This window comes from Oncorhynchus mykiss, chromosome 9, assembly GCF_013265735.2.
Source record: "Oncorhynchus mykiss isolate Arlee chromosome 9, USDA_OmykA_1.1, whole genome shotgun sequence".
Classification (NCBI taxonomy): Eukaryota; Metazoa; Chordata; class Actinopteri; order Salmoniformes; family Salmonidae; genus Oncorhynchus; species Oncorhynchus mykiss.
The window spans coordinates 52,098,517-52,111,828 of record NC_048573.1 but is presented as its reverse complement, the minus strand read 5'-3'; the positions used below and the strand labels follow the sequence as shown (position 1 = coordinate 52,111,828).

The 13,312-nt window shown below is 40.8% G+C and overlaps 1 protein-coding gene across 5 annotated transcripts in view; it reads left to right on the top strand.

Annotated features, from left to right (window-relative positions):
- The first annotated feature begins 3,980 nt into the window (after window positions 1–3,980).
- The window catches only part of pik3cd (phosphatidylinositol-4,5-bisphosphate 3-kinase, catalytic subunit delta), a 55,781-nt gene continuing 46,449 nt past the window's right edge, over window positions 3,981–13,312 (top strand). For 2 of the 5 annotated variants that reach the window (XM_021616137.2, XM_021616135.2), the window contains exons 1-8: window positions 3,982–4,451; window positions 5,519–5,693; window positions 6,996–7,224; window positions 7,662–7,894; window positions 8,633–8,812; window positions 9,447–9,602; window positions 10,194–10,283; window positions 11,568–11,789. In XM_021616137.2, coding sequence (XP_021471812.1) covers window positions 5,553–5,693; window positions 6,996–7,224; window positions 7,662–7,894; window positions 8,633–8,812; window positions 9,447–9,602; window positions 10,194–10,283; window positions 11,568–11,789 — 1,251 coding nt within the window. In that variant the 5' untranslated portion in view covers window positions 3,982–4,451; window positions 5,519–5,552. Of the gene's footprint in view, window positions 4,452–5,518; window positions 5,698–6,995; window positions 7,225–7,661; window positions 7,895–8,632; window positions 8,813–9,446; window positions 9,603–10,193; window positions 10,284–11,567; window positions 11,790–13,312 lie in introns of those variants that run through there. The other 3 variants (XR_005053282.1, XM_021616138.2, XM_021616139.2) reach the window with 3 other exon arrangements.

Below are 13,312 nucleotides of genomic sequence, written 5' to 3'. Positions count from 1 at the left end.
ATGATACAATGCATTGTGAGACTTGTCATGAGCATGTATGATCCCGTTTGTGTCAATTTAAAACTTGCACAAGGCAGTTTACAGAATTGTCCATTTAAAGAAATCTAGCCAATTTATTCATTACCACATTTAGCTAACAGGTAGTTAATCCAGAGATTCTTACCGTTGCCTTGATTTGGCAGTCTCATCCAGATAATCATGGCATTTGTAGTTCTTCAGGATATTCTAATTACCTGCTAATGTGACTGTCATATGTTGGGGGTAAATACAGGTGAATATATTGATAAAAGTCACCTTTTCTTTGAGAGATATACAAGGTTATCAAAACGTCCAGGGTAAGCCTACATGAACACAGCCCTTATTTTAATTTTTTTTTTAAATCTCACTATGGGAAAAATGAATGGTGGAAAAACGATTGGAACCATTTCCCTGTTTGACCACTAGGTTTTATGGATATTATGACTCATACTGAGGTACTCTATAGACCCCTTTTGCACCAACTTTTTAAATTTGATTGGATTTTGTCATGCATTGTCTTGCACTTTGGTGACTGCTCAGTGATGGTGGATGGGTAAGGGCTATGGGGTCTGTAACTTTATATGGCTTGCAGTTTCTCTTCTGCACACTAACTTCCTGTTTTCACCAGCTGGTTGTAAGTGCACTCTTGTTACACATTGGTGTGTTTTTAGACTCTGATCCAAGTCCTCCAGCTGTTCACATTGATTGTAAAATGCTATACCTAAGCCCCTCTATCTAATGGTTTCCAAGGTAAGATAATACAGCACCCCTATTAAGGTGTGTGCATTTTGGATTCACTTATATATTTTTGGAATTCTTAGTACTGTCCATGTTTTCGTCTAATATTTGTTTATTCTAATTTGGTATCTTATTTCTTTATACTATATTGTCAGAAAAAAATTCATTTACACTATATCATCCTACATGTTTATATACGTTAAACTTCAATCTTTTTTGACAGTGGTCTTGGGAATGTGTAAATAAGGAAGAGATTCTTATGGGCATTTCAGATCATGCAGTTCACTGACTTGAGTCTGACGGTTTCCATTTTCTACAATAGTACTATTGTTGGAGCCAAATTCCCTTACTTTCTGTCTCATGATAAATGTTTGTTTTGCCTAATTAGAATCATGAAATGTTGACTAATCAAATATAAATATGAATATTGAATTATGGAGTATGGTTGATGAAATCATGTTACTGGTTTTCTATTATGGTTATCATGGGAAAGCAATATGGAGCCACACCTGGGCACACCCCTTTTTCCCATGTTCCCCTTCACTATACACTGAGTGTACAAAACATTAAGAACATCTTCCTAATTTTGAGTTGCACCCCCTCATTTTGCCCTCAATTCATTGGGGCATGGACTCTACATGGTGTTGAAAGCATTCCACATGGATGCTGGACCATGTTGACTCCAATGCTTCCCACAGTTGTCAAGTTGGCTGGATGTCCTGTTGAGCATGAAAAACCCAGCAGCGTTGCAGTTCTTGACACAAACCGGTGAGCCTGGCAACTACTACAATACCCTGTTCAGAGGCATCTAAATCTTTTGTCTTGCCCATTCACTCTCTGAATGGCACACATAAACAATCCATGTCTCAAGGCTTACAAAATCTTCTTTAACCTGTTTCCTCCCCATCATCTACACTGATTGAAGTGGATTTAATATGGGATCATAGCTTTCACCTGGTCAGTCTGTGTCATGGAAATGTACACTCAGTGCACCTATTTAGTGGTTTGGCATTATGGCTCAGCTAGGGCTCAGGTATGGCGGTACCATACAGTTTTGAACTAAGTACGCTGCTACTATACCCTTTTGTTTTCCTTTGAATCCGATCTCTTTTTGCTTTGATCATGGATAGATTCTAACCTTTGAAATGACCTGTGTTTGGAAACGGGGAGCCTTTTTAGCTTGTATTTACAGTAGCGGAGAGTTGAAATCCTTTTTTATGGTTGCTTTGGAAGCACTTCTGATCGCAGAATCACATACCTGTAGCCTCAAGGCAAGTTTTGAATTGTATTACGAATGGCCTTTTAACTATTCTGGTTTAAGTTTCGCTTTCCATGGGAATGGAGTCATTGTTTGCTAAGTCAGTGTGGATTTAGTGGTAGTTTGTGTGTGTGCATGTGTGTACCAGCAGAGGGAACACCCCCCTATCCACATCGATGGAACAGTAGTGGAGAGGGTAGTAAGTTTTAAGTTCCTCGGCGTACACATCACAGACAAACTGAATTGGTCCACCCACACAGACAGCATCGTGAGGAAGGCGCAGCAGCGCCTCTTCAACCTCAGGAGGCTGAAGAAATTCGGTTTGTCACCAAAAGCACTCACAAACTTCTACAGATGCACAATCGAGAGCATCCTGTCGGGCTGTATCACCGCCTGGTACGGCAACTGCTCCGCCCACAACCGTAAGGCTCTCCAGAGGGTAGTGAGGTCTGCACAACGCATCACCGGGGGCAAACTACCTGCCCTCCAGGACACCTACACCACCCGATGTCACAGGAAGGCCATAAAGATCATCAAGGACAACAACCACCCGAGCCACTGCCTGTTCACCCCGCTATCATCCAGAAGGCGAGGTCAGTACAGGTGCATCAAAGCAGGGACCGAGAGACTGAAAAACAGCTTCTATCTCAAGGCCATCAGACTGTTAAACAGCCACCACTAACATTGAGTGGCTGCTGCCAACACACTGACTCAACTCCAGCCACTTTAATAATGGAAATGGATGGGAAATTATGTAAAATATATCACTAGCCACTTTAACTATGCCACTTTGTTTACATACTCATCTCATATGTATATACTGCACTCAATACCATCTACTGTATCTTGCCTATGCCGCTCTGTACAATCACTCATTCATATATCTTTGTGTACATATTCTTTATCCCCTTACACTTGTGTCTATAAGGTAGTAGTTTTGGAATTGTTAGCTAGATTACTTGTTGGTTATTACTGCATTGTCGGAACTAGAAGCACAAGCATTTCGCTACACTCGCATTAACATCTGATAATCATGTGTATGTGACAAATAAAATTTGATTTGATTTGATTTGATTTAGTAGGCCCCTGGTGAATGTTGCTTATTCATCATTTTACTGTTTCTACTATTTCTGTGTATCTTGTGGGTTTTCCTTCACTGAAAGCAGGAAACTGTTGGCTCTGTTAACGGTTAGAGAGAGAAGTTTACTGGAATTGTACCACATGATGAAAACTGGATATCCGTGTTTTTCTGAATGGCTAAAGTCATTGAACCCTTTCCTAATTTTGTGCCGAACTGATCTAGTTGGTGGTTTAGTTGTAACATGAATGGTAAGCGCACAGTGCACATCTATTTGGCAGTTTCACCCTAGAACAACTGATCTTCATTGAATAGAGACATAAGGCATTTACATGCTGGGTATCCTGTTTAGGAAGTAATTACTGCGTTTTTTCCCCTTGTCCTTATTTGGAATTTTGAAAATCGATTGTGTTGGTTGCTTGGGGACTGCATGATGTTTGATCTGATCTGTATCAGCTTTGTCTAGTATGAGGAGACAATGTACTGTATACGGTTTGTTGATGGGAAACTACACTCAGGCTACAATCCCTGTTTGATTAAGCCTACACCACACTGAATCAATCTACATGTTGGTATGAATTGTAGCAAATTTGACTTTATCAGTGGCCAATCTTTAAGGAAGCATTTTGTGAAGAGGGTTGTGTTATATGGAGTCCGTTAAAACAGATTTGTGTTTAGAGAAAGCTTGAGTTTAATCTGACATGGATTTTTATGTGAATGAATGCATTATTTATTGATTGATAGATGTTTAACACATTTTGGTTTGAAGTCTTTGCCTCACAGTTGTGTTGCAAATGCTTTGTCCTGATAGGCTATGCATGAATATTATTTCACACACACACACACACACACACACACACACACACACACTTCCTAGTCTAAACAAACTTTGTAGACGTTCCCTTGGCGTGTTCCGCGATGATGAGGCAAAGCGCATTGTCGAGCAGTGAGCGCACCTCGCCGTTCCTTTAGAATAGACTGACTACGCACTGAAGGAGCTCCTCTCGCCTAGGAACCTTTCAGATATAAAGCAAATTGCGAAAATTATCTTGTGTCTTGTGTGGGAGAACAGTGATACGACGGAGAACCATAATAATCATTTTTTTGGGCACGCTATTTAGCAATGGATGAAAAGCATTGCCAGCGCTGGTAGAAGATGAAGAGATGAGCAACTGGCTTGTAGCAGATAAAGTGACTGAACCATAATACAGTAGCTATGTTGACTTATCTTTTGTGTGAAACATACATTTGCTTTATGTATTGCACAGTCTGACAACGTTTTTGGGGCATGGGACCTTATTTTAATTTTCGTTATTAGACCATTTTGATGCACGACCATTTGAACTCCTGTAGTTACAGGTATTTTGTTCTTCAATCTTGCTGATGTTTTGTGCTATAGGCTAGTATTTTACTCAATGTCCATTGTTGTAGGGGTACATTACTTTCACAGTTAGCCTACGTATAGTTCTACGTAAAATAACGGATAAAATGTTTAACAGAATGTCAGCCTCTGTCTTGGCTGTACGTAAGCACTGCAGGCTGCACTCAAGTAGGTTTAATCATTTCATTAGCACAGAATTTACACATTTTTTGAATAGATACAGAATTCAGAAATTGACAAACACATTCAAATTATGTTTTTGACATTCTAATTTTACATCTCCATAACCCCCAATGTTCTGCTAGTTTGGTATATTCATTTACTGCCATTGTGAGTCTTTCTATGCCCCACTGGTGACTGGCACTATTCGATTCTGAGACAGGGCTGAATGCTTGAAGGGATCTGGTTCATCGTAGTAGGCCTTCACCAATACTTACTATTCAGTAGGCTACCATGTCTTTAAAAATAACATAAACATAATATTTTTCATATTCTAATAATAATTGTATTTTTTATCATATTTTCAGCCATGGAGCTGTTGCCCCCCATTTATGCCTAGAAACATAAGCCTTCCTGTGATATCAAACGTGAGATACGATGTATAAAGTTGGCCTACACATAAGCCTACAAGTGAGCCTACAAAGCTAGCAGCATGTCTACTAAGACCATAACAGGGTTGGAGTCAATTTTATTACATTTCACGAAGTAAACAGAAATTCCAGCCGACCATTCAGACATCATAGCAGACGCAGCACACAACGGGTTATCCACGTAACGGGTCAATTATATTTGTGTTCAGTCTATTCAGGAAGTAAAGAAAGTCAAATGTTCATTTCTTTGCAATTGGAATTCAATTTTACTTCCATATTAGACTGAATTTAAATTGAATTGACCCTAGCCCTGCTATGGTGTTAGTAGGCATGCTGCTAACTTCGTAGGCTCACAGTAGCTACATACATAACACGTTATATTGAGCATTAATTAAGGTTGCTGCGTTGTCTTTGTGTCCTGAATGGCCGGCTGGGTTTCCTTTCCCGTTATACAGCAGTGGAGCTGACAGTAAATGAGAGACCGTCACGATGCCCCCGGGGGAGTATGGGATGCTGGGCGAGTGGGAGAAGGAGGGGGACCATGACATCATGATGGACTTCCTGCTGCCCACCGGGATCTTCCTGAAATTCCCTGTGTCTCGCAATGACACCATCGGGGCCATCAAAAAAGTAAGTCCTCGTTTCCCGGTCTGTGGCTGCATGACCCACGTTTAGCTGACTGTGTAAATGTGCACACGTATCAAGAGAGACCTGTATGTTGTCATATTTTTGGTACCTTACAGATATTGTTAATTTGCTTGAACATGGAAACAAATCATATTGAATCGATAAAAATTACACGTGCAAATGACAAGAAATCGATAAAAATGCATGTGCAAAAGGTTTGGGTCATACAGTATATTGTCATATATTGAAATTGTTCTATGTTTGTATTGCCTTTACTGTTGATTGACATGAGTATTATTCTGTGGAGAGTCTGATGGAGTTGAGCCAGCTCAGTGCAGTAAAGCAGGTCTGATTCCTTTAGTACCAAAATGGAACTGGTATTTTAGTGCCAAATGGTATTCACAATGAATCTCAAAGAAACAGTCATATTTAGGAAATATTGGGTGACTTTGAGATTCTACTTGTAATAAAAAGCGGTATATAAAATACATATATTTACTGTTATTAATATTATGGTTAGTCTTATTTTGAAGTAAAAACCAGGTATAGCCAGGTCATTATAATAACATGTTGTTCTCAGTAACCTACCTCTTTAGATAAATGTTGGATTAATAAATTAACTTCACTACCTATTGAATTGTAGCTTGTTATGGACGGGCATGTTTGGATGTGATGGTACAGCGGTAGAGAGAGTTAATGTCTCATCTCTCTAATACAAATCTGTCTGACAATTTGCTGTAGCAGTCAAAAATGCCCCCAAATCCATTGAATTTGCCTGTTTCTATGCCAACAGTCATGCCTCTTCATACTGTTTGATTTATATGTGTTAAATAAGGATACTGTTGGCAGCTTGCTTCAGAGATTTTGTGGTTTTATTTACAGGCATTTAGACTTTCCCCTGTAAATTACTCAATTGGGTGATCACTTGTTTTATAATTAAATTAATGTTTTGTAATTTTGATTAATTTAAGATGGAGATTTAAAAACCCTGGCGGCGTGACCACTTTTTTGTTGTTTGAATCCCCGATTGCCCCTTTAAAACATGCAATACTCCATTTATAACACCTGATTTGAATGCAGTACCAGTAGTGTTGTAGATGTTCCTGTTCATTTTAAATGGTGTTGTTTCTTGCTCTAGTGTGTGCAGTCAGCTTCCTCTTTCTCATGGTGTGATCAGTTGATTTGTGTGTTTGGGTATGGTCAGCTACTCTGTGTATTTGCCAGTCAGAATGTGACTGGGTGTGTAAATGGTCAGTATTGCTCATATTGGTTATGAACCCTGTGTGTGCTTGTGTGTTTGTATAGATGGTGTGGAGGAACGCTAGCAGCGAGCCCCTGTATGGAGCGCTTAGCGACGCGGACGCTTACGTGTTCACCTGCATCAACTCGACGGCAGAGCGCGAGGAGCTAGAAGACGAGACCCGTCGTCTGTGTGATGTCCGGCTCTTCATGTCTGTCTTGAGGCTGGTGGCACGGGAGGGTGACCGTGTGGAGAAGCTCACCAACACCCAGATCAGCCTCCTGATTGGCAAAGGTCTACATCACCTCTTTCCCTAAGTAGTCATAGGTTAAGTTGTATGTATTTTCTCTCCACAATCTAGTCCACACAGCCACGAGAGAATAACAATTATGAAATCTACGTTTGACGGCCAATCTTCGATGTATGAACTAATGAAAATCACTTTTCTGGTCTACGAGTGCCGTGAGTGTGGGTCATCGAGAGAAATGATTTACTACGTTAGCTGCAAATGCTTTGGGAAACCCACCTAGGCCTGTTAGATCTTGGGTAGAGGTAGCATAAAGTTAGTGGAAAACATCTTAGGACTAGCTTTTTGAAAATGGCACCTAACAAACATAGATGTGAATTGGCATAATTGGTTATTAGCTCATTGTCACTGAATCACCAAATGCACTGTATCCTGCTCGTTTCCAACACCAGACCTTGTGTCCACTCCTGTTCATGTCTCTCAGGTCTGCACGAATTTGACTCCCAGAAGAACCATGAGGTGAACGAGTTCCGGACCAAGATGCGGTCCTTCTGTGAAGAGAAGGCCCAGGACCGCCAGCGGTTGCCATGGTACCAGTGGATGGAGTACAGCTTCTCGTGTGATCTAGAGCCATGTGTTTCCCTGGCAGAGCCTGGGGGCATCAAGACAAAAGGCACTAAGAAGATCTTTGTCAATGTCAAGTTTGAGGCCAGCGATGTAAGTGCCTTGTTCCTCTGGCCTTTTTTACTCTTATTCTTAATGTTTGTCCTAGTAAATCAATCAGTTACTTTTTGTGAATTTGGGAAGGGACATGGGATATTGTGATTGGATTGGGATGTGAATATTCACCTTCTGTCAGCAATGATATCTTTGACTGGAAAATTCAGAATTTCTACCAATGCATAGACCAAGTTAAGATCTGGAGGATGACTTTAGGTATAAAAAATTTTAAAAAACGTTCACACTTTGGAAATTCCCTTCCCCTCCCACACACCACAAACACCACTCACTGTCACTTTACAAGTCTTCAAAACAACAGTTCGGAATCACTATGAATGTAGAAAGAAAAAAGAAACAGTTGAAACAGAAAATCATTAAGATGTGACATTTTTGCACAAAAACGGCCATAGTGACGATGGAAAAAACACAGTTTGACGTTATAGCTACTACATGATATACTTACCAAGCCTACTGTCTAAAGTATTATTTTATAGAGTAGCCTTCATACCAAACGTAACTACAAAATGTACTGTAAACAGCACTCATAAAGGACTTAGCTTGAAAAGAAAGCTTTTTTTTTTTTTTATCAAGCTACTGCCTTTTCAAACTGCCTATCATCTGAAGCTATGGAAGACCATCGTTCAAGAATTACCAGATCAATATTTTTTCAAGTGACGTTGAAATTCTGATTGTAATGAAAACCGTTATATAAAATGAATCTATTATTTTCTGTAGGAAAGCTTTATGCTTCAGCAGGAGCCCCAGGACCTGCCGGTGATCTTAATGCGCAGTGCCCTAAAGAAGAAGGCCACTGTGTTTCGCTCAGTGCGACAGGAGAAGCCAGAGGACTACACTTTACAGGTCAATGGGAGGTGGGAATTCATATACGGGAAATACCCCCTGTGCCAGTTCAAAGTGAGTAAACACAATAATACAAGCTTACTTCACTTTGAGTTTACCCATTTTCTCCATTGATGTTAACTGTTTATTCAATATGTTGTGCCTGGTATGTTAAGTCTGAGTTGGTCTGTATTTGTTTCTTATTTTGTCTACATGTTGCCTCTGTCTGCTCTGTGAATGTGATCTATTTTGTCTGTATATGCTAGGTATGTAATGAGAGCCTTTGGCTCTCTGGTCTCTAGTGGAATGACTCAATGTTTCGGTGGCAGGAGACTCCGTTGTTGGTTTTGAAACTCCTGCTACCTTCAGACCAACGATGACTCATATCTCTAGCAGCCCTCAGAAGGGAACTGCATTGCACATATTTCAGCTGCATTATTAAGCTTCAGTAAATAACAGCCTCCAGTTCTTGAACATGAGTACACACCAGTGAATATCTGGACAGAGTAGGGTGGAGTCACCCCTAGACGCTGGTCTTGCATTTTGCCCACCAATTGAATTAGGATTGGGGGAGGGGAAGCTGATCCTAGATCTGTACCTAGGGGAAACTTCTCCCCGGAGTAATCTGGACCCCGGGAAATATGTGCGGTTGACATCCAACCCTTCTTCTTCCTCTCTTCCCTTCTTCCTTTCTCTACTCCTTCCTCAGTACATCTTCTCCTGTTTGAGAGGGGGTCAAACCCCCCACCTGACCATGGTTCATCACTCCACCGTTGTCAAATACCAGGAGGAGCAGGGCTGCCTGGGCAGCCAGGTGTCCAAGAGTCGCTCCTTGTCTAAGCCCCCCCCTCTACCTGTGAAAAAGGTGAGTGGTCAGCCACTTGGGACCACAGTCATTTTTTATTAACAGAATGTCAACCTTTTTTGTACCTCTTACAGTTGTTCCTCAGCCAGTGTTATGGACTTTGACATGCCATGCTGGGGGGGGGGGGGGGGGGGTCTGCCTGAAATCATTTACTTTTTACACTTTTTACGTGCATGAACTTTGCTGATTTGAACTCACTGAGTTTTCTTGTTGTTAGTGGTTTTTACTGTCTGCCTTAGTTGTATGATCTTCAGTGTAGCTTTGAAATGGTAGCACCTATCTCTCCCAATTATCACACACAATGCTGCTAAATGACAATACATTTGTGTGTGTAGTTTTGTATTGGTTAAAACTCTACTTCCCATAATTGATACCAACACAGAAAAGATGAACCAGGTTAGCCTTGTATCAGCTTCAGCTTTTGGAAGCTTTAGTTCCTCTTTTCTTCTCATGTTTTGTTGTTGTTGTTGAAGGTAAAAAAAAATCACATTTTGGGCCTTGCATGTCACGCTGACATTAATAATTCACACAAAGCAGGAAACAATTTCAATGTTAATCTAAGCACATGTCCTATTTCTTTCTTACTATCAGCAGAACACGTCGTCTTTGTGGTCCATTGAGGAGCCTTTCCACATTCACTTGCTACAAGGCTACAGAGTCAACGCAGATGAAGGAATGAAGGTTGGTGTGGTTTCATGTGGGCTTTCGCGCTCTGACTGTTGCTCAATGAAGTGCAGCTTCGAGTTGTTTACCAATATCTCACTTTAGGGTGTACAAAGGAGAGGTGAAATGTAAACGATGGGGGTCATATGACCCTTACCGCACATTTCCCATAATTCATCAGAGGCAGTTGGTTAAAACTCTACAAAACAGGAAGTGGGGAGGGCCTATCTGGCTTTCACGTTACACTCTGGTGCCTAGATTCTTAGAAAAGGACAGGCTTTGCGCTCTCGCTCGCCACTTTAACTTTTTTTGTTGATAGGAGAGATGGTTGTCGTTACTATTGCAGATAGGGCATGTTGATGGCTCTGACCTATCTTGAAATTTGTTGAGTTTCTCCGCCCTCTAATTACTCTACATAGAATTGTGATACTGTACTGTTGATATTGCATTGAATAACTGGGCAATATTATGTAGAAATGGACTATGCTGCAAATGATTTGATATACATGTCATATTTTCATTATAGAAAGGTTGTTTAACTTGGATCCTGTGAATTGGATGTAAAAGAACAACCAAGAAAAACACATGGGGAATTGGCTTAATGTTTTGTCTGTGTGTGTTTGATTCAGCTTTTTTCTTACTGTTACTGTTTAGATTGGTTGTTGTGTAAGTGCACTTCCGGACTCTTACCTCAGAGCCGAGCATGACTCACAGTAAATTATTTGTCCTGTCACATTGTTGGCAGGCAGAAATTTGCCAAGATACCCTAGGGGGAAATATCCACTCATACAGGTTGCGTCCCAAATTGCACCCTATTCTCTATGTAGTACACTACTTTTGACCAGAACTCAATGGGACCTGGTCAAATGTAGTGCCCTATGTAGAGAATAGGGTGTCATTTGGGTCATACGCACACAGTACTTTTCTAATCTGGCTACAACCCAGCCTGGTTTGAATATATCCAGGGTAGGCAATACACTGAACCTTGAGGAATTGACTGCTTGATATTGAATTAATCACATTGGAAAAATAGACTCCACTGTTCATTCATGATTTTTCATTTACTGTAGCCATTTATTGTTCTTATGAAGGCAGTATGCATTGCTTATGAAAGAACAGATTCAGACACCGTACCATACCTTACCAAAAGCTATTTTATTTGCTTTGTGGAAAAAAATAAAAAAAACAGATCAGTTAACACAAGGATGTCCAACTCAGTCTCTCATGTGGGTTCTTATTATTTGTGTGTGTGTGTGTGTACGTGCGTGTGCATGCGTTTATGCACGTGTTTGTGTCTCCCAGCTGGTCGTCCAGGCAGGTCTGTTCCACGGCAGTGAGCTGCTGTGTAAGGTAGTGACCAGCGGTGAGGTTAACGTGTGCTCCGAGCCCTTGTGGGACCAGAAGCTGGTGTTTGACATCAGCGTGAGCGACCTGCCTCGTATGAGCCGCCTGTGCTTTGCTCTCTACGCCGTCATCGAGAAGGCCAAGAAGCCCCGCTCCACCAAAAAGAAGAACAAGAAAGCTGTAAGTCTGCAGCTGTGAGAGCTGTTACACCTTGATCACAACGACAGTGTCATTGCGCAAAATAGTACGCAGCATCATCTGGATATGTGTGCAACAAAAGTTAACCATTCACCTTCTTTTACAATTTCTATCAACAAGCCGTCTACGCATACAGTTTGACGCATATGTTCGATAAATCCAATGTATGCACCACACAGAGCGCACTGCAACTGCCCCTGCAACGCAATGCTGCAAGGCAAATGCAGCGTTCCATTGGAAATGAATATGCTTCTGGTGTGCCAAAATGCAATGTCGATGTGTAAGAGCTCAAGAAAGCAGAGTTTAAAAATATCTATTTTGAATGAATTTGACAAGTTTTATTGACAGAGAGAGAGTTAAAAAAAGAGAGTTAAAAATGTAGATGAGGATACAGTAAGTGGCAGAACGGGGGTTTCGTACCACTGCTGCCAGGGGTATATGTGGTCTGGGGGAGGCAGCTCTTAAAGCAGGGTTTTGTTTCGGCACTGTAGCTGTTAACGTGATGGTCTAGAGCTTTTGTATAATTTCAGTCCCCGAAAATGTATATTTTGTAAGTGCGTAACCCTTTACTCTTGTACCTGTATACGTGTTGAAAATTGCAGGATTTGGGCACTGATAAGTGCCTAAATTGGAACTCAGTGACTGTACACTAACATAATATAAATGACGTCAGAGCTCAGGCTCTGTGCTTCACATCGCTTTATGGGTTTTGACTGACAGACGTTCTGTTCTTGAGCACCGCACGCGACAAGAAGTTGCCCCCATCCCTTAGGGGGACTATGTATTTTGAAAGTTTAGACGCTGATAATTATAATAAATATCGCTATGATGTCATACATGCAAGCGAAACACCCATGAGTCTGAATGTGCACTTCAATTTTCCATATCATAAAACTCATGTCATGTACAGTGTCAATGTTTATGATCACTATGTTTGATGTACAGTTACAAGATGACATGGCGTCAAACCTTGAGTTGTTCTGAACAGAATGAGCCTATGTTAGTCTATTGTGAAGAAAATGTGCCATGGAACCCGCACCTGAATACACGCATATAAACTCCTTACTATGCGCACTGAAATTAGGATGCGTTTCTCTGAATTGCGCTGTGGAAGACTTAGACTGTAAGATCATATTTTATACAGTGCCTTCAGAAAGTATTCAAACCCCTTTACCCTTTCCACATTTTGTTGTGTTACAGCCTGAATTAAACATTTCTTAAATTTAGATTTTGTGTCACTGGCCACACAATACCCCATAATGTCAAAGTGGAATTTTTACAAATGAATTAAAAAACTAAAAGCATTGAGTCAAAAAGTATTCAACACCTTTGTTATGGCAAGCCTAAATATGTTCAGGAGTAAAAATGTGTTTTACAAGTCACATAATAAGTTGCATGGACTCATGCTGTGTGCAAGAATAGTGTTTGACATGATTTTTAAATCACTACCTCATCTCTGTACCCCACACATACAATGATCTGTAAGGTCCCTCAGCCGAGCAGTG